This window comes from Gasterosteus aculeatus, chromosome 3 (genome assembly GCF_964276395.1).
Source record: "Gasterosteus aculeatus chromosome 3, fGasAcu3.hap1.1, whole genome shotgun sequence".
NCBI lineage: Eukaryota > Metazoa > Chordata > Actinopteri > Perciformes > Gasterosteidae > Gasterosteus > Gasterosteus aculeatus.
The window spans coordinates 2,343,527-2,366,454 of record NC_135690.1 but is presented as its reverse complement, the minus strand read 5'-3'; the positions used below and the strand labels follow the sequence as shown (position 1 = coordinate 2,366,454).

Sequence of the window (22,928 nt, the reverse complement as noted above, 5' to 3'; positions counted from 1 at the left end):
GGGTATCCCAGGTTTACAAGGGCCTCCTGGAACCACCGGGAGCCCGGGCTGCAACGGCACTGATGTGAGGACATATTTTATATTGTAGCATGTCTTATCTTCCATCATCTGTCGGATGCTCTTGGGGCAGATGTGCTTTGAACTCTTTATACTTTCAGGGAGACGAGGGACCTCCTGGCAATCCCGGCGTCCATGGCCCTGACGGAAGTGCAGTACGCTATATATGTTGATGTTGTGATCAGATACAGTGTTTTAAATGTGTTACTCCTCTTTACAACTTCAGTTTTTTGCTTAGTGCTGTACTTGAAAAATGAACCATCAAGGAACTGTGTTGAAACGTCCCTCAGCTTTATCTTTACTTTACAGGGTCCTCCTGGTCTGCCTGGACCTAAGGTAATAAAATGCTGTGCCACCCACGGTCAGCTGTTTAGTACTTTTTGGGTGGAGTGGAAGCGCAGAATAACTCGGCAATTACTACCTTTCAAGAAGTTTATTAGCAAAAGATCCTGATGGGCAAAGAAAAAGCATGATGCTGCACTAACAGGCGCCCTCTGGACCTCCCCAAGCTCCCAGAGCTCATTCTGTCCCTCCACGTGAGACCAATAACGTTCAAAGATGCTTCTTTGTTTTGTTCCTTTTCATCAATTCTAATTCTCTTACCACCTTTGCAACAGTAAATGTGTTCATTCTCAAACTTTTTAGTTAGTGTTAGCCGAGTAGACGTTATAGAAACATCAGAAAATAATAATATAATAATAAATTCTGACTATATTTTGAGGGTATGTGTCAGATTAGATTAAATTATCAATTCATTAATTCATTTTAATTACATTTTTGCACTGTGAACTGGATCAACAGAGCTTTAAATTCCCTACGGCCTTACAAATAGTCCAATACCGTAACTACTGTTTTATAAGTAAATAAACACTGGGAATAAAGTGTTCACAGACTCCTTTGTAATGAGTCTTTTTTAAGGATTTAGTATCATTATTATTAATATTACCTTAATCCAAGTATGCATAAGGAGGCAGAATCAACTCCAAATGAAGGTCAGTGTTGAGATGTTCGTAGTACTTTTGTGGCTGTTGTTCCCTAAAGGCATAGAGGCCTCGTTCTAATTCTGAACCCATGCATCCACGTCAAGTGTCCAGATACATAACGATGACTAAGGCGTCTTGAAGACCTCGACTGTGAACTACAACACAAGAATTATTACATATTCCATTCCACCACCTATAATCGTCAAGTATTCTAACACTCAATTCAGGAGTTTGAACAACGAAATATGTAAACAAACTGACGACGTTTATTTCACAGGGTGAGTCTTGGGGGTCAACAATTTCAATAACGGGGCCACACGGGCCTCAAGGGAGGAAAGGACAGCCGGTAACTATTTTAAATTACATCAGTCTTAATGGAGTTCTGTTTATATGATGTTCTCCATTACAGTTCTTTTTTTTCCCAGTGAAGTGTGTATAATAAGTGTGTGCTATATTTAATTTGATTTCTATATTTATGTGTTTTCTAGGGGAATCCAGGTCCCTTTGGAGAGCGTGGACAACCAGGAGACCCTGGACGACGGGGTTCTGTGGTGAGTTAAGTTTTTCCTGTTGGCTCACACAAACATCTGGCACTTTGGAAAATGTGTTGTGTGATGTTTGCATAACTTTATTATTCATGAACAGGGGTTTCCTGGTCGTTCTGGGTCTCCAGGATCAAAGGTAATACTAGAAAATATGGTCGAAGACAAACTAAGAATGTACATGTTTGACAGATTATGATAGTGAGTCTAAGTGTTCCCTGTGTTTTTTTTATAGTCTTGTTTTCAATAATCATAAAGAGCAGTGTCCACACAATGTGTGAAAGTACATTCCTAGTTGTTGTTGTTGTTGTGATTGCTGCTGTTTGGCCACAGTACCTGCTCTTTAGCATGGCAGTGTTTTGAAATGTAGTGCTGATATCATGTGATCCGACCCTTTTCCCACAGTGAAGGTAGGATGTGTTGTGTTAGAGGAGGGGCAGTCTCAACCCGTCTCTAAGATTATGTAGCAACAAGGAAGTTAAACATGGTCTGACCAAAAACAATCCGAGAGATAAGTTACGTTTCTGAGAAAGAATGGGAAAACTAATTCTTAAGTAACAACTGCTTTCCTGTCCCACAGGGTCAAGAAGGCATAGGCGGTATTCCAGGACCTCAGGGACTAAAGGTAATTTATTTTTTAGAAATAAAATACTGTCATACTGTCATAAAATAAGTATCAAGGATTCATTCACTTAAAAAAGAGAGTATGTCACATTTTATTTACTTATTTCCCCTTTTAACATTTCAAAAACCCAATGATGACATTATTCCTCTGCATTATATCTAATCTAATTATATAGGGCAGACAAGGACCACGAGGCCCACCGGGGCCACCGGGTCAGATTAAGGAATTTCTCACTGGGAGTCTCTTGTCAAAGGTACAGTATAAGACGGGGGTCAAATCAACTGCATTTATGTAATACATATTCTAGGGTGTGGTTTTGTTAAATTGTATTGCAGAAACCTTGCACTACTACCCTTCATGTGCCTCTGAAGTCCACGTAAGACACAGCCAGTGCTGCAGGCCTAATGCCGTCACTATTCACTGGCAGGAACAGAATGTCGTCAGAATGTTGCTGGGGGTTCGAGAGCAGCAGGATTTTAAACTCCAGTTTTTTCAAGGTTCACAATACTGGCCAGACTCCAGTTAGATTGCTGATATGGTGATCTGATAGAGGTGGAAGAGGAAAATACTTTTGAGGGTTCATTTTTATTGGGATATTTTCATTGTAGTTATTAAAATATGTTTTGGAACAAAATGTTGGATGGGCTAGAAGGTAATGCATCTCTTTGCAACTAATGCATCATATCTTGTTACTTCTCATTCAGGGTGAGAAAGGAAGCAAAGGAGACATAGGAATAAAAGGATGCCATGGTGAAGCAGTAAGTTTCTAATTTGCACATTTTTAAAATAATTAAATTTTTGGATCTTTTGATTGTTTTAGATCCATCTTGTGTGTTCTGCCTTTTTGGCGCTGTGTATTTATCTCTCAGATCCCCGCCCCCCCTTCAATCTGTTTTTCAGGGAGACCCAGGTTATGAGAATTACATCAAAGGAGCAAAGGGAGACAGAGGGCCGCAGGGTCCAGAGGTAAGATACCTCGTAATATTTATTACGTAGGTCATCACATTTAGGCCTCCCTTTCTGATTGGGGATACGGATGAAATGCCGTGGTCATATGATTTGCTATATGAATGTTGCACCAAATTATTTTCCGTGCAAACAGAGGGAGATGAGTCACAGGCTCTTGCAGTGAAGAGCTACCAGTAACCACTTTGGGAACAGTCTACGACAGAGGATAGCCAGCAGAGGGCAGTAATGCAGCATCAAACTCAGTGGTATTTGACACGTTGCGACCCAAGAAAAGAAAGATCCATCCATCCGCAAATCCTGCACACAGGGTTGCAAGGGGACTGGAGTCTAACCCAGCCAACTTTGGGCGAGAGACCTGGTACACCCTGGATTGGTCGCCAGCCAATCGCAGGGCTAACACAGAGACAAACAACCATTCACAGATTCCAATTAACCTGATCCCCAGAGCATGTCTTTGGAGTGTGGGAGGAAGACAGAGTACCCGGAGAGAACCCACGCAGACATGGGGAGAAAATGCAGACTGCACACAGAAAGGCCACTGGGCGGAGTGGAACCCAGGACCTTCTTGCTGTGAGGCGACAGTGCTAACCACCACGGCACCATGCGCCCTGAGAGAAGAGAGATGAGAACACAAAATAAAGCATAGCCTTAATAATTGTTCCTCTGTCAGGTGTATGTATTAATGATGCCTGTAGGAAAGACCGCGGTGTACGCAGGCCCTCGGCTAACTACCAGTTTTTGCCAATTGGGTGCTTCTGATTCATATCACCATGTCAATGGCTATGCACAATATTTAAAGCTCATTATAGAGTTTGCAGGTCTGATCAAGGTTGTAAGTTATTTTAGTGTTACTGCGTAACTGTTATTGTGTTATTAGACAGGGCTGCAAAACCAAATGCAGTTTTTTGTCCCATTTTGCTACATAAGAAACCACTCACAAAAATATCTATAAATATATTCCTTATGGAGGTTGGAGAATACATTTTGGTGTCTTACAGCCTCAGGAAGGAAGCTGCTCTGAAATGTGTTGGTACAACAGCTGATACTTTTGTAACGCTTGCCAGATGGCAGCAGGGTGAGCAGGCTGTTGTTGAGGTGGGTTTTGACTTTTAATATCCTCAGGGCTCTTCACAGGTTACCTTGAACCTCGCATGGCAGCTGGATTCTCACAATGTCACAAGATTCCTCGAGAATCGCAAACACCTTTTACGTGTTTCAGGTCACCAATATCACTGAGGCTCTCTAGACCAAGAGAGTGCCAAGGATGTTCTGAGCCATTATAATCCCCTGCTGTAGAGCCCTCCTGTTCTGGGCCATGCACATAACAGTGACAGTCTGTAAAGTTTGCAGCAAGGATGCTTCCTTTGTGAAGTTAAAAAGAACTTGGCACTTCTTTCTTTCCCAGAATGGAGACGTGTGACAATCATCTCAGGGTGTTTATTATGCTGATTCTGAGGGAATTTAAAACTGTTCTTAAGCTCCATTGATGTAGTCAGGGGCAGATAATCGTTGTCCTCTTTTATTCTAAAATCAGCTCCTTGTTACATCCAACTTAGTAAAAGCAGCACGTTGTTCTCTGTGCACCACCATGCAAAATGTGTGATATCACTGTTGTAATCCGTCCGATGATGATAGTACTGGCAAATTTCACATCAAGTAACCATTTCATTATAATTTTTTCTTCCAACAATAGTATCAGTCTATAGCGTTCTTGCTACTAACCCCTAGGCCCACCCTGGCTATAATAGAGGCTGCCGTGAAAACAAGTAAAGGATTGCACTATTGTGACATATTTGCACTGCTGTGTAAATATAATGACAGCATCCCTGCGGGGGGTCAGCATGGTGTTACCAGATCTTTCACAAGACAGGACTTCTCAACTGAAGATTCAAAACCATTTTCCAAATATTTTCTCTACTTTCAAAGCTCGTGGCATACACCTGAAGATAGGCACTCCTTTAAAGAGACGAGCCTCTGCTAATGATATCGCTCCATATGAAATGAAAGAAGGGCCTCCCCTCAGTACAAGCTGTTGCTGGCTTTTGTGATTACTGCCATGTGACGCCAACCAAAAGAACTCTTTGTATAATGAAGTGAACGAGAGGATGGATAAGCCCCTTCGTGAACTATTTCTTAATGCACAGTAGAATTTAGCCAATCTCTCATTCCTATCCTCAAATATCCTTACAGGGAAAACAAGGGATGGATGGCAATCCGGGCCAATCAACACAGGTACTGTTCTAATGTTATGAATGTGTAATGTATGCAGAGTCATTATGTTATAATGTGTGGGGCTTTTGAATACAGTGTAGTTTTCTTTAGGGGCGGCCCGGCCCCAGAGGTGATCCAGGATATCCAGGGACACCAGGAGGGACGGTTAGTCATCTGTTAGTGCCATAAACAAGCTTTTAATGGATTGGTATGCTGCGTGTCATCATTATTTGATTGTATACTCCAACATTTAGGGTGAAAAGGGAGATAAGGGTCTCCCTGGTCCCCCTGGTGCAGTTGGAGATGTGAGTTTGTTTTGATACTATACCATACTCCTGAAGTAAATCCCACTATTCATGATGATACATTATGATTTCACGATATGCCACCTGTGGTTTTATTTCCAGATATTTGGCCCTGTGACTGCACCACTCAAGGGGTTTCGTGGGGATCCTGGTTTTCCAGGCTTACCTGGGCTCCCTGGACGTCAAGGTAGATTCACTTAATGCTGTGTAATAATAAGCCTATTAAGATAATCAGAATATCAAATGCTAATATCTGTGTCTCCCATGTTTTTATTGCGGAAGGAATGTTGATAACTCCAAAAAATACGTGTTTGCTTCCAGCAGACTTACACATACATAAATGACACAAGATACGATTCTCTTCTCAGGTGTTGAAGGATTCCCTGGACCTGATGGACCTCCAGGTGTGTAGCTAAGAGCCTATACTCGTTTTATTTCTCTGTCTCCCTATTCCTATTGTAGGAACTAATATTAAGAAGGTGCAGTATACCCAGTGATGACCTTTGGTTTCCCTAAATATGCTGCTTACAGCCTTTCCCTTTACAACATACAGGCCAATCATCTGGGATTCATGTGTCAGGCCCTACTGGTCCCAATGGGTTTCCAGGCCCCAAAGGGGACCCTGGGGAGCCTGGGGATATTTATCTAGGACTTCCAGGTCAAGATGGGGATCATGGGGATCAAGGTCCTCCTGGGGATCGGGGCCCACCTGGGCCTCCTGAAGACAGAAGTATGTGTAAATGCCTTCCTTCCTTCAAAAGAGTAACTGATACTCTTTGATACTGATACTCTGATGATACAACAACTTCTGGTATCCCCCCTACTTTCAGTATTACCAGTAGTTTCTTAAAATATCTCAACAAACATCTTGCACCTGTGATCAGTTAAGGCTTCTACGTTGTGACTGTACGCTTGGGCAAGAAACTGTTACTAGACAAAAATGTCTACATCTTTTTAGAGCTCTCTTGCCTTTTTCCTTTTCTTTTCTGTAAGATAAAACGTCAGCATTTCTTCGAACAGCATGTACCTTTATGTATTTAAAAATGAATCAGGCGTTTTATATGAAACTACAGGTTGAGAAGAAAAACCCTTTTTGGAATAAATGTGACAATTATCTAAAGTCGTCTGTCGACTGATCAGTGTTGTTGATTGTACTTATAGCTAACAGGATTATCAAAGGTATTCCGGGAATGAAGGGAACAAGAGGTATGCCTGGACCTACAGGATATGATGGACAGCATGGAATGAAAGGTGGGAAACTAACCATCATTCCAAAGTGAATTGCTACCGTTTCATGTGTTCTGACCTGCTAATTCATGCATCCCTTTAATAGACTCAACAGTTACTTAAAAAAACGATTAATAAAACTATTATGAAATATCTCATTCTTTGTTCAGGAGGGAAGGGGGAGCCCTGTTATGAATGTGTTGGATTAGGATTCCCAGGACCACCGGGTCCTCGCGGCCCACAGGGCGCCCCTGGTAAATATATTCATTTAGAATTCTATTAAATACATCCTCCTACATTTAAATGCATTTGAATTTTTACCAGAAATACCGATAATCTATGTCTTTCTTTTTCTCAGGATCTAATCAAGGGCCAGGTGCTAAAGGTGATCCAGGCTACCCGGGATCTATTGGCTTACCTGGAAGACCAGTAAGAAAGCATGTCCTAAAAAAAGAACCGTGAGGCAAAGTATCATGGGAGTAAAGTTTAAAAAAGTAAAGGACCTTATGAACACTAAGATGACTTGATTGCTATAATAAAATTATTGAAAAAGTATTTATAGTAATTGTTCTGTCCCATGCTGTTTAATCACCGTAACTGTGACTATCTTTAGCAGTATTCACTGCTGGTCGTTTTTTTTTGGTTATATTGTTTGGTAAAGAGGAGTTCTTTTCTGAAGGGTCCTCTTGGTCCAATGGGATTTCAAGGCCCTTCGGGACAAAAGGGAGACTCGTATACTGACCAAACCCCTGGGGAAAAGGGAGAGGAAGGAGATCCGGGACAGCCTGGCCCACCTGGTGTAGATGCCCTCCCTGGGTTTCCTGGACTACCTGGTCGCAAGGGGGACCAAGGCCCTGCAGGGAATTCGGTGAGAATATTTTTGACAGACTTGAGATCGATGTGCCATATATTTGTGATTTGATGCCCTATGTTTATGTTTCAAATTTCTTAAATTCTCAGACGTTGGCACGAGCCAATGCAGATATAGATTATCTATTTTTATTGTTTGTTGAAATAAGTTCCATTTTTCTCCACAGTATCCCTTCCCTGGTGCAGATGGAGACCGGGGTTTCCCAGGACAACCAGGACCTGTAGGCAGACAAGGACCAGTTGGCTACCCTGGCCCAGTGGGATATGGCCCTGCTGGACCTATGGGTAGTACCGGAGATGTTGGGGTACCTGGGCTGCCAGGGCAACCTGGGATTCCAGGTAAAGGAAACGCTTCGACCGATATACCATTTGACAGGCATCTATTCGTTACCACACTATAGAATCCTTTATTCTCCAAATCCTTCATTGGTAGGCCAGAAAGGCGAACCGAGCCACAGCCACACTAAAGGATTTCCCGGACCACCTGGATTTAAAGGTCTGCCTGGTTCACTTGGAAGACCAGGTAAACTAAAACACTTGTTATAGGATAAAAATGGAAACGTCAGGAGGATGAGTGCATGGTCTTCATGTTACCATACAATGGATGATGAAAGTGTGTCTCATTCGTACCAACAAACTTCCAGGTAATACAGGAGCACCAGGTATCCCAGGAATACCAGGTCAAAAAGGTCAAAAAGGAGAAAGTGGTGAGGTGTCATTACCTGGAAGGCCAGGAATCCCAGGACAGAAAGGTAATCACTGGAACACACACAATGTGTTATCAATGATATAATGTAGTTTATTTACCTTCTTAAGAGAATGGCACATAGCTCTAAGTATGATATATCTTTCTTTCAGGGAACAAGGGGCCCCCAGGTCTCCCAGGCCCTACAACGAGGGGCTTGCCTGGTCGGCGAGGTTCCAGTGGAATTTCTGGTCCTGCAGGCGTGAAGGTCAGAGACAAAAAACAAATCTGCCGTATATATTTAATCCACTAGTATTCATCTGCATATAGTTGAGTATTGACTGTTTATCTGAAAGCAACGTAGTATAAATATATAACGTCAAACTGTGCCAAAGTGGGTGACAACTCACCTTTGTCCCCATGTTGGTATGTGGGTTGCATGCTTGCCATGCTCGGCAGGTGTGCTGGAGGCTAGAGGAGAGAGCAGGCAGTGAGGCCTAGTGTTTGTGCAGGGGATGATGTCAGCAGTGACATCATCGGGTTGGACCAGGTATACAGGGGGGAGAGTGTCATAATGGGTGTCACCTGTGCACATGGTGCAACCTGGGGCGGGTTGATGGTTGACGGCGCTATAAAGGTGGAGGACATTGACTGTTGGGGGGAAATGGTGGAACCTCCATGTAGCTGAGGGCACGTGTTAGATGAGGTTATGTGGAGTTGATTCAGTTAATGAATTAGGTTTTGTTTGTTTGGAATCTTCCTTTTTCTTACAAATGAAGAAACATATTTTTTACCTGGACCAAGTCTCGCTTGCCTGCCTCCTAATTATATACAGATTCCAGGGTTTGCACTGCAATGCAAATGCAGATGGAAAAAGGAGATTATTTCACAGCTCCGCTCTAATGATATCTGTCTAAATATGATGTAATTTCAAATTAAAGAATAGCATGAAATCATCACTAAAGACCTACCTTTTGAAAGGTGAAAACCGTTCTGCAGGACTTCCAAGACATTTGGTAGTATTTAATTCGGGTTTTAGCCTTTGGAGCACTTTTTGCGGGCATTAATGATGTTAAAGTACAATAACAGTTCCCCCTGTTAAGGACTCTGCAACAAGAATAGACAGCCGTTTCAGAGCCACAGGGAGGTCCCTCTGACTTCTACTTGTGAGAAGTCATAATAGACAAAAAAAAACAGCACTAGAACAACGCCTCACTACGACCACATTGAACTGCGTCAATAAATAACTGTATTTGTGATCATCAGGGGGATGGCGGGCCTGGATACCCTGGCCCCAGAGGATCCCCAGGGCCTCCAGGAGAAGACGGCGTTCAGGGGCCCGTAGGAGATGCTGGGAACCCTGGCCGACCTGGGAACCCAGGAGTAGATGGAAATCCAGGTTTATCAGGAGAAAAGGGTAAAGTGTAAAACTACACCATGCAGACAGATTTAAATATTTGAGTTCAGACACATCTGCATTTATAAATAGTTATAGTTTTATATACACATATATTAACTGCTTTACTCTATGTTATATACAGGAAATCAAGGTTCTGTAGGCCACCCAGGACCACCTGGTAATAAAGGTTCATGTAATAGTGATTTACCTGGGCCAAGGGGACCAGAAGGACCAGATGGGTATCCAGGACATCCAGGTCAGTGCATATTGAAGTCACGTGATGTTCTTATCTGACAGCTCCAGAGGGATTGAATTCAGAAGGTTAAAGATTAAAAAAAGGACAAAACGTTGATATGTCATTCCCATAATTCAACATCACGAACACATTTAGACCGTTTCTTCATAAAAATAACAGACTTCTTCACCATTCATTTACCACCATATTTTCCTCTGCTCTACACCTTGTTTTGCCCGGTCCATCCGTTGCCTCTTTTCCAGGTCCGAATGGCTTCGCTGGTGAGAAGGGGAACCCAGGTTTGCCAGGGTTTGGTCGTCCTGGCGTCCCCGGTATTCCTGGTGTTCTTGGGCCGTCAGTGCCAGGTTCACCTGGGCTTCCTGGACAAAAAGGGATGAAGGGACACAGCGGCCTGCCTGGTCTATCAGGTAGGGCATTGTTTCTCTGTCAAGCTAAAACAATCTTTTGAAGGTATGTTGCTTTTTGGGGGGTTTTGTGTGGTCACTACCTTAACCTTATTGTGTATCAGTTAACAGCCACATACATACATCATATCGGAGAATAATGAATGCATTTGGAAAGTTGCAGCTGTTTTTTCACTTGCGTGTCCTCAGGACCGAGAGGAGAACCTGGACCAGATGGGTTACCAGGATATGGACAAGATGGGTTGCCTGGAATTGCAGGACCACCAGGCCAAATAGGTGACCCCACCAACACCTTCACACATAAATAGATGAATTGAAGCTAATATGTATACATCTTTAACATATAGGTAGATTGATTAGAAAAACGTTAAAAAGTCTGGTGTCAGAACTAACACAATGGTTGGTGTTGCAGTCGGTGCACCCAAACGTAGACAGATGGCAGAGTAGGTGGAAATGGCTCTTTATTTTGTCTGTAAGTGGATCCAGTAGAGAATGCAGGTGGAGTATCGAGGCGGTGGAAGAACTGCACTGGCTGGGAGGCGATGTGGTACGGAGATAACACTGAGCTGGGGAAATACACACGTTAGATTAAGCGGTATTGAAGTTGCTGGTTAAAAGAGTTTTGCACTGCAGAGGGTAGCTACCTGAGCTGAATAAACAAGCTGCCTATGAGACGATCAGAAGCCGCGGTATTTCAGCCGCCGGTGAATGAAGGATGGTGAAGGATGGAGGGTGAGGAGCCCAGATCCTTGCAGCCGCGCACAAACAACACACACATACACACACACATACAGAGAACAAACAGGGGAGCTGAGCTGACGTCACAGTGGAGCCGCGACAGTTGGTGACTCATTGTAATTATATGTGGGATGTAGAGTTGTGATGCAGTCAATGCCCCCCATGACTGTTTACAGGTGACCCAGGCTCAGATGGAGCCCCGGGTTCCGTGGGTCCACCAGGTATGGATGGTGAACCAGGTTTGACAGGTCCTCCGGGCCCAGCGCCGCTACCACCAATAGATTTTTTCGGCTCAATAGGGGACCCTGGCGAGCCAGGTAAGATTTACTAGCTTTTTCTTACAAAAAAAACATTCCACATTATAACTCCAATGTTGCTACAGATATTTTGTTAAACTCAGAATTTTTAACCTCAGGACATTGCAACCTCCTGTGGAGTCCTGAATAAAACGGTAACTGTTATACAATTTAGAATAGCAGATGTTTAAAATATGATCCCTCTATCTGTACTTTGTTAGGTTACCCTGGTCTACCTGGTGCCAATGGAGATACTGGCAGTGTTGGACCAAAAGGGCAGAGAGGGTTTGCTGGAGCACCAGGGAGTCCTGGACAAAGAGGTTTGAACTTTGTTTCACGTTTGTAACTATATAGTTGTCAGTATTTTGGTCCATCTAAATCATCATGGTTTTTTTTTCACTTTTGAATTTGTTCTGTGTGCCTTTCCCCAACAGGTCCCACAGGTGATCCAGGTGGTGATGACCAAGTTGATTCAGAAGGAAGTCGAGGACCTGCTGGAGCTCCAGGAGACTCAGGAGTCACAGGGCCTCCAGGCAAGACCTAAGCTGGAGTTTCTGGCACACATCCACTTTCTTACAAATCCTCTCACCTCTCACCACAAATGAAAATATAATAAGACTACTAAACAGTAATCTAGCTCTCGCAGATCTAAATCACCATTAAAGGGTCACATAGGTGTATAATATATACTTACAATGATATAGCAGTACAGTACAGCAACTGTGGATAAATAGGTATCTTTCAATGTATCCTACTTGAAGTACCTTCACATATTTTTGGTTCAACCTTTACAGGCCCAAAGGGAATAAAAGGAGATCAAGGACAATCTGGAGAGCCAGGTCCACAAGGTGCACCAGGTCCAACTGGTAACAAAGGCATCAATGGCGAGCCAAATTATAATGGATACGGATTGCCTGGACCAGTAGGACAAAAAGTACAAATGACTGGTATAGAACATTTTTGTAGAGTACAATAATGCAGAATACAAGATAAATTATGATTTCTCCCTCTTGTTTTGGTTCTTTCTGTCCTCAGGGTGAACCAGCATCGTGCAATGCTGGTGTGTTGGGTCAGAAAGGAGAACCTGGTTCTTTTGGACCTCTAGGTTTACCAGGAAAGCGTGGAGACAAAGGAAACCCAGGGCCTGATGGACAAAATGGTTACTACTTGTCATGAAAATAAGTCTGTTTATAATTTTTTGAATGTGTTGCTCATAATCGTTTAACCTCTTACACCTCTCCTCATCCTCACCCTTCTATTTCAGGTCCAGCAGGCTATCAAGGGCCTAAAGGTTCAGATGGACATCCAGGAAACAAAGGACAGCCAGGACCAACTGGACTTGCAGGTACAATTTCTTAAGATACTTGATTTTAAATATTATACAAAAGAAGAATCCCTTCTACAAAGTAAGCATTGAATTAATCTCCAATCTAATCTCTAATGTTAGTCTAGTCTAATTAGTTAGTCTAATGTAATGCTTACTGTTCTAGTTCAATTGTACCCTGCAGACCTAGTCTTCAATTGCATTGTAGTTTTATCTGAGTCTTTCTTTTTTTCTTTTCCGTGTGCCTCAGGTGACCCGGGCCAGCCAGGTGTCGGTGGTTATCCAGGTCTTAAAGGCAATCAGGGCCGGGATGGGATTCCTGGTTCACCAGGGCAGAAAGGAGACACTAGTAAGAGAATCCCGCAGGAAAAATCTTTGCAGCTATCACAGCTTGTATTTTTTCTGTCCAAACCACTGGCCTCCAGAAAACAATGTATTTCAAGGCTATTGTTAAAACTCATGTGTGATTTCATCTCTCCTCTGCAGATATAATAGGAGGGACACCTGGGAGACGTGGTAACACAGGTCAACAAGGTGAGTCTCAGGTAAATGACATCATTCTTTTCAAGACTTGTTTTACACTGCATGTGCTGGAGGTTGAATAATGAGATTGGCTTGACATAATTCGTAACATTGACATAATATTGTGTTTGGTATGTAATCATCGAATGATCTGGATAAAAAGGCACTTTCTCTGTTAACGTGTTCACATTTATCCCCTCAATAATTTGGGCTGTTTTTGTTGTTGTTCTAGATACCAAGTACCCATGTATAAAACACAATCCTCACTATTTGCATCATTGTGGTTTAAAACCAATACAAACAGTTATAGAATTATGGTCTAACGTGATTAATGGTCCTAAATCATTGTCAATATACATGTAGATGCTGCTGTTGACATTAGTGCACATCTGTGTATTTCTATACTGTAGGTTTCCCCGGGAACCCTGGTCCCCCTGGCTTGTCTGTTACAGGACGTTCTGGACCAATAGGAGACAGAGGATTTCCAGGTCGAAAGGGGGCCCGTGGTCCAAAAGGACTACCAGGAATGGAAGGAGCTTGTGTTCCTGGGTCAAAAGGAGACCATGGTCATCCTGGCAATCCTGGTGTCCCAGGTGAGGATGTGCTGATGGAGGACTTGAGGGTCTCACCTATCTTTTCCTGAAAGGGACACATATTCACACCACATTATCAGCACTCATGAAGTTATTATTCAACTATAGAACACACCTTGGTAATTTTTCTTTTTTTTATATATACAAAATGTATTATCACATGTGAGGTCCTGACTTTCTTAGCTTGGTTCTAAGTTGTCGCATCTGTACTCGTGATAACTGAATTGCTCTATCCTCCCTTTTTTATACGCAGGCTATCGTGGCTTACCTGGCCTTCCAGGTCCTACAGGGCCGGGGCGAATGGGAGACAGAGGGGACCCAGGTCCAACGGGAGCCCAAGGCTATAGTGGACCCCACGGAGATTCAGGCCCTCAAGGACCACCGGTAAGTGATTATAACATTTATCGTACTCCCAAAAAGTCTTTCAAAGGACAATTAAGAACCAAGACGCAGCAGGAATACACAAAAATGACTAAATCAGTTTAAAATAGTTCCCTTTCTTTTTTAACAGAATAACCAAGATGAGATTACTTTTAAGCATCATCTGCATCACATTTGAAGCAAAGTGTTCAAAATCTTTCATGGTTTCATTTGCCTCCGCAGGGTACAAGAGGCAGACCTGGAAACCAGGGACCAAGAGGTGATTTTGGTCCTTCTGGAGGCTTTGGACCTCCTGGTAAGCTATAATTTTAATTACAGCCTAAATACTTTGGTGTTGTCTTCTTCCCAAGACAACACGGACGAGAAACAATCATCAATTTATTTATGTTCACAAAACTAAGATGAACTATAAATGGGGTCGAGAAGTAAATTTGGATATCTGTGATATCCAATAATATTAATCATTTCCTTAAACTCTATTCATTATTTGTGTGTTTTAGGTGTTAAAGGAGACCCTGGATACATCCCTGGCCCCCCCGGGCAGCCTGGGATGAAAGGTTATCCTGGACCAACTGGTGCGGCAAAAGTTTCTATTATTACTGTAAAAAAACAGGAGCGATGCTGAACCTTTTGATTATATTCCAGACTTAGTACACCTCTATATCTTAACAGACATCTGTGTACTCACAGCAGAAATGCAGTACTCCCCATCATTGTTAGATTACTTGTCTAGCACTGCATTTCATTAACTGTTATCCCATCTATAATACTAGTATTAACTAATCCTGGTCCATGGTACAGGTGTAATGCATTTTGGCAAATTCCTTTCTAAATGCTCATGCCATGTCACTACAGGCTTAAAGGGCAAGGCACGTGTCACGTATGAACCAGGATCTCCCGGCGCGCCCGGTCCCTCTGGTAATCCTGGAGCCCCAGGGAAGACGGGACCATCAGGATCACCAGGACAACCAGGTTCAAAATGAAATTTGAGCTCAATCAAAGCATTGCTATTTAAGATTTGCAAATATTTTGCCAATTATACTGACTCATTTTGTGTGATTTAAACCATGCCACAGTACATGAAACTCAATGCTGTAGCAATTCTGATCTCTGATTTCTAGATTAACTATTTTTCTATTGCTCGTTAAAACCCTGTCTTGCCATTTTGATGCCCCTTCTATTAGCTGGTTTATTTCTCTATTTTTTTCCCCTTGGCAATTGCAGAAACGTTGTCCAAATTACTCTACACGTGTGTATGACTGAAGCTCACTTTCAACACTAATCCATTGATGGCAATTAATGCTCCATGTGACACTGAATCTTTCTGTCCCAGGTCAGCCGGGTGTCAGAGGCGAGCGTGGTTCAAGCCCAGATGGCCATCCCGGATTTACTGGACTCAAAGGAGACAAAGGAAGAGCAGGACTGCCAGGTGTGTGTGTGTGTGTGTGTGTGTGTGTGTGTGTGTGTGTGTGTGTGTGTGTGTGTGTGTGTGTGTGTGTGTGTGTGTGTGTGTGTGTTGAAAGCTATGTTTCCCTGCGCAGACCAGAACATGTAATATGTCAGGATGATATAGGAGTTTGCATTAAGGTCTGTTTACAGTACACATGACCACAGCATTGTGCATGTGAGGGACTTGGACCTGAGTTGTGTCACACCCTCTGGTCCATATTAACGATTCACTCCTCCGTTCAACAGAGAGCATTAGCAGTGACTGACGTCTACCACCCTACTCCCTAAAAAAAATAACCCCCAACATGTGGTCACTTTATTTGTATTGATACCATTGTACAGTTTTTTGTTTCTTCTGCAGGTCCTGAAGGCAGACTTGGAGACCCAGGCCATAAGGGTAGTCAAGGGTTGCCAGGCATAGGTGGTCCAGGTTATGTGGACAGTTTCCTGATTGCCAGACACAGTCAGAGCACCAAGGTCCCTGACTGTCCTCGTGGCACCACTATAATCTTCTCTGGTTACTCCTTCCTCTTCATCAATGGAAACGAGAGAGCTCACGGTCAGGACCTTGGTAAGAGCGTGAAAAACCTTCCTCCGTGAAGAGATCTGTTAAAGGATCTGTGTCTTTTCTGTTTGCTTGAGTAATTCCATGACACTGTCCCCCAGGCACCATGGGAAGCTGCCTCCCCCGTTTCTCCACCATGCCCTTCCTGTTCTGTGACACGGAGAGTAACTGCCGCTATGCTTCTCGTAACGACTATTCCTACTGGTTGTCCACTGACACTCCTATGCCAACCAACATGGCTTCCATCACTGGGGATACACTGGCCACCTACATCAGCAGGTGGGACAGGAGACTGCACACATTGAGCATTGGCTAAGCAAATACAAAATCCTGTACATTTTATGTTCTTTTGAAATATGCATTTACAGTATATACGTATTGATATTTTTTACATCAATTACTTGGAACAGATTTAATGTTGATTTCTCTATGCGTGTGTGGTCTAGGTGCTCCGTGTGTGAAACCACCTCCAATGTCATAGCCGTCCACAGCCAGACAACTTTGACACCCGAATGCCCTCAAAACTGGGAGTCACTATGGACGGGATACTCCTTTGTCATGGTAATGAAATCTCAGTTTTCTTCAGCTTCTCAAATGCTATATTTCATGTAACTTGACCTTACTACATTCTAGCAAACGGGTGCTGGAGCAGAGGGCTCCTCTCAGCCGCTGGTGTCACCAGGGTCATGTCTGGAAAGCTTCCGCCAAGTGCCCTTCATCGAGTGTCATGGCAGGGGAACTTGTAACTATTACCCTGACTCCTATAGCTACTGGCTGGCCTCCCTAGACCCCAGAAGCATGTTCAGGTAAACTCTTGACTTCTCTGTTAACAGTCATGGATGCATGCCTGGGGAGGACTGTGTTGTTGACTCACAGCTGATGAGCAGAGGAATTATCTGAGACACAACATGTTGATTTTGTGATAATAATTGTATTCCTAACATAGGGCTTGTGTGTGTATGTGATTTGTTCCCTCCTATAGTAATCCTGTTCCTCAAACAGTGAAGGGACCTTCTCTACAAAGTGTCATCAGTCGTTGTCGGGTCTGCAGGAAACAATGGCAACCAACAGACGAAAGACGCGGGGACAATTTTTAACATTCTGTTTTTCTTTTTTCAATATCGTTTGATTTATGAAAATATAGAAGTGTGAATCGTGTCAGCTGTTTGTAGTCTGTACATCTGTTGGTTACACTGGTGTGAGGCGGAGTCTTAGCTGTGAATAAAATACATTATAAGCAAATTGACAATCACCTTAATTGCCAAATGTGTTGATTTCATTCAGCTTTATGTTTGCAAATACTTGTCTTGATTTGTTAGTGACACATTGGAAGCAGGCCATCCGAGACTTAATTCCCTCCCATGTGTGCCTGCATTGATGAAACACCACTCCTCCTATGTGGCCGGGACACTGAGAATAATTATCTACACAGTGCTGACATGAAGAATGAGGTCACATGTTCATGATACCTGGGGAGGCTGAATTCGTAGGTTTTAGGTTCCACGCGCAAATACTGAGTCATTTGCTCCCTCACGGTAAAGGCATTTCTTTCAGTTTCAGCATGTTAAATGGGGCGTGCAAAGGATTAAAGCTTATGACTCATACGGCTGCAACTTTCTCCAGTCCATTTCTAAATGAACTGTCACAAGCTTTCTCCGTGGCTTCGAGGCAGAAAAGGCACATTAAGATCTTGAGAGATTTATTGTGGAATGGTTTTCACATCCCATCTTTCTCATTTTGGTTTGTCAATTGTAGGAAAAGACATTAAAATAAAATACCAATGAAAAGAAATAATGACTATTTCAATGGTAAGTTAATCTGCCGGTTGATTGCCAATGTGACCAGTGGTATGAAAGAAGCTGTTATCCAAATCAATGAAGATAAATGATAATCCAGAATACCTCTTAAACATCTTATTTCTCTGCACTATTCACTCAGACAAGTATCAGCAGAGCTATACATCCCAAAGGAGCAGTGGTTCAAGCTCACTCATCCATATATGTCACTCCAATCAATACATGCAAACTCTGCATACAGCCAAATGCATAAAGGCACCACAATTTCCTAACAACACTGTTCAAAATGCAGGTCCTTTTTGGCACACATATTGTGTATTACGTATTGATTGTTTGGAGTCAGAAATAACAAGCAGCCCTGTGCGCTTATGTAAGAGAGGCAGCTAGCACAAGTCACAGCTGCAGCTTAAGGGAATTAAAAAAAACCTGTGATGAAGTATCACACTCGCTGTCAAATGTGTTTATGACATTTTTGGAGCAGAATCACAACTCATTAAAAGTAGAATCCTGGCAAAAAAAGGATAACAAGCAGCAACTCCTTGAAGGACACCTTAAAGGAAATACGTCTTGCGTTGAAGGATGGAGACAGTCGTTAGCGTGGACAGAGACACTGTTGCTGTAGAGTGCTCTCTGTAGCCTTCTCGACAGGATTGTTCTGCACCCGACAGTCCTCCTACTAATTATTTGGGCAGCCGTGTTAGGCTTCTATAATTCTGTAATTGGGTTAGAAAGACGATGTGTTGAAACGTTGATGCGCTTCAAGGTTGTCTCCTGAAAAGGACACAGGTCATTTTTTCCTCCACATCTGCCTTACATAAACTAGAAAACCTCTGTTTATATTTTTTACGGAGACATTACACTCCCAGTGGTTACTAGGTTATTACAGGATCTGTTAAAGCTCATCACATCCAGTCACTTGCAGATCTCATATAGATGGTGACTTTAAAGACTAGGATTGTGAAATCTTCAGACCATGAAATGCAGTGGCTTATTTACTGTATGTGCCATTACAAAACCATGGCCTGTGACAAATGTTACCTGATTTAGATTATGTACAACTGTTAAGTGTAACAGAGCAGAAACCTCATTAAAGGATGAACAGAGCGTAAGGAAGGATGAATTGACCTTTACGACCTCTGCATGTCCAAGTGTCTCTGTGCTGCTCGCTGATTCAACTTTTACGACACAGCATGCTTCATGAAATCATTGTTTTCCATCATGTCAGTGTCATCATGTCGGTGTCATCGTGTCAGCGTCATTAATGTTTTATTTTACATGAGGGCACATTTCACTTTGCCTACAGGGATTTGATTTTAAGATGGAAGGCAGAGATGAGATGTTTCACATTTGCAAGTTTCTGCAATGACAGCATTTATTTAGACCTCTTGTCTCACTTCTAATGACGGCTGTAAATTACATACTACACGCTTCGGTGCATTGATGGGGGGAAATAAACAAAATTGAGAATGGTCCTTACGCAAACGACCTGATCACTCCTCCTCTTTTGTCGGGCCTAGGTAGCACACGAAGCAGAAACTCGGCGGCAGTGAGATCAGCAGCGGCTGTAGTGGTGTCTTACCAAGAGGAATCATCTCAATCCGAAGCACACAAGCCATATATCCCAAAGAAGGATGGCACACATCTTTGCCCTCTTGTGTTTTGCATTTTGCGCGGCGCAGGATGGAGAGACTCAGCGGGGATTTAAAGACAACCGACTTCAGCGAGACTCCCTGCCATTGCTCGACAAATTACAAGACGAACAAGTAAGGCACTTTTATTTTTTCTTAACACCCTTCTGCATAATGTGCCTAATACCAGGCAACGCAGTACCTCCTCACAACGGTTGAAACCAGGCCACAAGTCCCAGCTATGACCACCCTGCCGGATGGCCTGTCTACTATTTGATATATCTAGAACTTGTGTCTGTACTTGTGCCCACACATTCTGTTTATCACAAACTTTTAAAAGGGTCATTTTATCCCCGGTGAGTTGTGGATGCTGCCAGAGCTACCTGTCCGATTACTGCCGTTCCATTATCCTCAGAGTTGTAGCTCCGTGAAATCACAGATAAGAGTTTAGAGAACCAGCAGACTTTTGCATTTCCCTTTTGGCCGTTGAGCAGTGATTGCAAAAGTTCTGCAGTATTCCATAAACTGAATCACAATGATACAATATTAATTTAATAATATTTTCATCAAGTCAATATTTTGCTTCCTAGGATTCAACAAAGAAACTGAACTTGATAGAATGGCTTTATAGTTTCTACAAATTTGATAACGGAAATATCGTCAAAGGACCTACAGACGCGGAGGAACCGGAGAAGAATCGGCGTGGACTGGGAAAGACGACTCGCAGATTTGGCTGCAGAGTCTTCTTCTGGAAATCCTGGTCTCCCTGCTAACTTCCATCAAAACAATCACATGGATGTTGCTTCTCCTGCATGTCTGTATTATTTACAGTCGACCTAATAGTCTACAGGAAGTGTGAAAAATGTAATGGCCACTAAATATCTAATGTTTGTATGAAGAATTACTGGGGAAAAGCTCCCGCAGAAAACAACAAAAAACGTCACTAAATCTCCTTAATGTGCTTCACTCACCTGTAGGGTTGACTGTCGTATTAGCCAGGCCAGCTGTTACATTTCAAATTGATCATGATTACTCACATTCATGCGTTTATCACACAATATTTCTGCCTACGCCGGACCTCTTTTGCTGGCTACGGTTTATGTGCTGCATTAGTTTGACTCCAGCAGAGGAAGCTGTTCTTTTCATTGTAAAATCCAGATACTAAAAATGTCATAAATATCTGCATGTGTGTTTGATGTTCTCAGTGATCTACATGATAGTCCAGCAGATCAATAAACCCTCTCGCTTTACACACACCCATTCATTGTCTATCCTTGACGTTCCTTGCCAAGCATCAAAGAAAATCGTTTCTTGTGTAATTGTGCCGTACCTTTGGCATGCAAACTGAAGCCAACAAAATATGCTGTACGTGACATTTGCACATGCATCTGTGTGAGTATTCAATATTCCTATATTTGCATTTCTCCTGATACAAGAGTGCATAAATGTGTCTAATAAAAAATCCCACATCAACGCACTGATGAGCATGCATTTAAGTCGCTTTGCAGCACCGTATATCCTAAAGGCCCATCTGTTTAAAATGCATCCCACTCCCCGCATCTGTATTATTCATGTAGAAATGTGAGAAGAATTTAGTGAGAACTACATAGGGTGTGGAAAAAAAGCAGGTTAGATTGGAAAGAGATTCAGAGCCCTCTCTGAATATCTTTAATAATAGAGATCAGGCCTGTGAGAGAGTAGGAGGAGGACGGGAAAGAGGTAGAAAACTGGATGAGTGTGGGGACGAGAGAGACATTAAAGGAGCATAACTGCAGTCAAAGCTTGGCATAGCATCCTTTCTGTCCCCGGGATATTGGAAATCATCGGAACAGCCCCCCCCCCCCCCACATGAACCATTGCCGGCACATTAACACGCTCATACTGCAGAGATTCTTCAATAAAGTGTGTGAGTGGGGTGTGGGTGGGCGAGCGGCTGGGCCGGTGGGTTACAGCGCGTGTGGGTATGTGTGTCTTGTGTCTCTTGAGTATCTGTGAGAATGTTCACCTGCGGTTTTCCTCGCAGTAGTCATCCGCGACAGCGGCGCATTCATCACTCAGAGTCAGAGAGGCCTCTTCCGGAAGTAAACCCTTTAGAAACCCATTGTCAAATACTTTTGCTGACTCCGAGCAGTTGATTTGGATGGGAAAGACGCAGATAAAAAAAAAACAGAAACAGCAAGATCAAAGCAGTGTCACAGAGCCTAAAACGAACAGAGACCAATTATTTTTAATGAGAAGAACGGCCTACTTCTGAAGGAGGAGTTCCCTCATTCAGGGAGCGGATGAGAAAAGAGAAACGAGCCTAGAGGTACAGGCCCATATCAAAACAACAGGATGAAAAGAGGTAGACACGGAGCGAGGAAAGATGCCTGGGACACAAGATCAAGAAGATTTTTACTCTGTGCCCATGAGTCTAGAAAAGACAAACAAAGTCATGAACAAGTCTGTATAAATTATTGTACAGGCCATAAATAAGGCCGAGGAGTTCTCTATTAGCTTTGCTTTGTTGATGGTGGTATGGGGTCATACACGGTGTTCAGGTCAGGTGTTTTCAGTGTTCACAGTTAACCTGCTGGGATAAACAATTTTCTGCCCCCACACATACATTATTACATTCCATTACACACCATTTAGCTGATGCTTTTAAACAAAGCGCCTTTCAACCATAAGGATACGAACCATTTCGGAGCAAGGACAGCACAGATACGTGATCTTGTCGAGTGTTTTGCTCTCAGTGAGGGAGGAACAAGCAGTTTGACAGATGCAGAGCGGAGAGTGCGGGTCGGGATGTAGGGTTTGACCATGTCCTGGATGTAAGCTGGACTCGATCCATTCACACAATAGCACGTGAGCACCAGTGTTTTGAAGTGGATGTGGGAAGCCACCGGTGGCCAGTGAAGAGAGCGGAGGAGTGGAGTAGTGTGGGAGAATTTCGGAAGGATAAAGACCAGTCGAGCTGCTGCCTTCTGGATGAGCTGCAGAGGTCAAATGGCGGTAGCAGGGAGACCTGCCAGGAGGGAGTTGCAGTAGTCCAGGCGGGAGATGACAAGAGCCTGAATCAGTACCTGAGCAGCCTTCAGAGTGAGAAGAGGACGTATTCTCC

General features: G+C 43.1%; 1 protein-coding gene across 1 annotated transcript; it reads left to right on the top strand.

The window, feature by feature from the left end:
- The first annotated feature begins 1 nt into the window (after window position 1).
- LOC120815630 (uncharacterized) lies at window positions 2–17,640 on the top strand. The gene is made up of 47 exons (XM_040170450.2): window positions 2–64; window positions 159–212; window positions 367–393; window positions 1,318–1,386; window positions 1,529–1,591; window positions 1,686–1,721; window positions 2,163–2,207; window positions 2,383–2,460; window positions 2,912–2,965; window positions 3,108–3,173; window positions 5,367–5,408; window positions 5,499–5,552; window positions 5,642–5,692; window positions 5,795–5,879; window positions 6,061–6,096; window positions 6,246–6,422; window positions 6,854–6,943; window positions 7,090–7,173; window positions 7,278–7,348; window positions 7,599–7,787; window positions 7,957–8,128; window positions 8,223–8,312; window positions 8,434–8,541; window positions 8,648–8,742; window positions 9,741–9,891; window positions 10,016–10,129; window positions 10,372–10,536; window positions 10,723–10,809; window positions 11,448–11,588; window positions 11,789–11,887; window positions 12,002–12,100; window positions 12,362–12,501; window positions 12,603–12,726; window positions 12,832–12,912; window positions 13,142–13,240; window positions 13,378–13,425; window positions 13,824–14,006; window positions 14,260–14,390; window positions 14,610–14,682; window positions 14,888–14,962; window positions 15,243–15,359; window positions 15,721–15,816; window positions 16,198–16,407; window positions 16,503–16,680; window positions 16,848–16,962; window positions 17,035–17,207; window positions 17,384–17,640. Exons 11-47 carry the CDS (start codon window positions 5,379–5,381, stop codon window positions 17,496–17,498), a joined length of 4,146 nt encoding a protein of 1,381 aa, XP_040026384.2. The 5' UTR covers window positions 2–64; window positions 159–212; window positions 367–393; window positions 1,318–1,386; window positions 1,529–1,591; window positions 1,686–1,721; window positions 2,163–2,207; window positions 2,383–2,460; window positions 2,912–2,965; window positions 3,108–3,173; window positions 5,367–5,378; the 3' UTR covers window positions 17,499–17,640.
- Window positions 17,641–22,928: the final 5,288 nt, after the last annotated feature.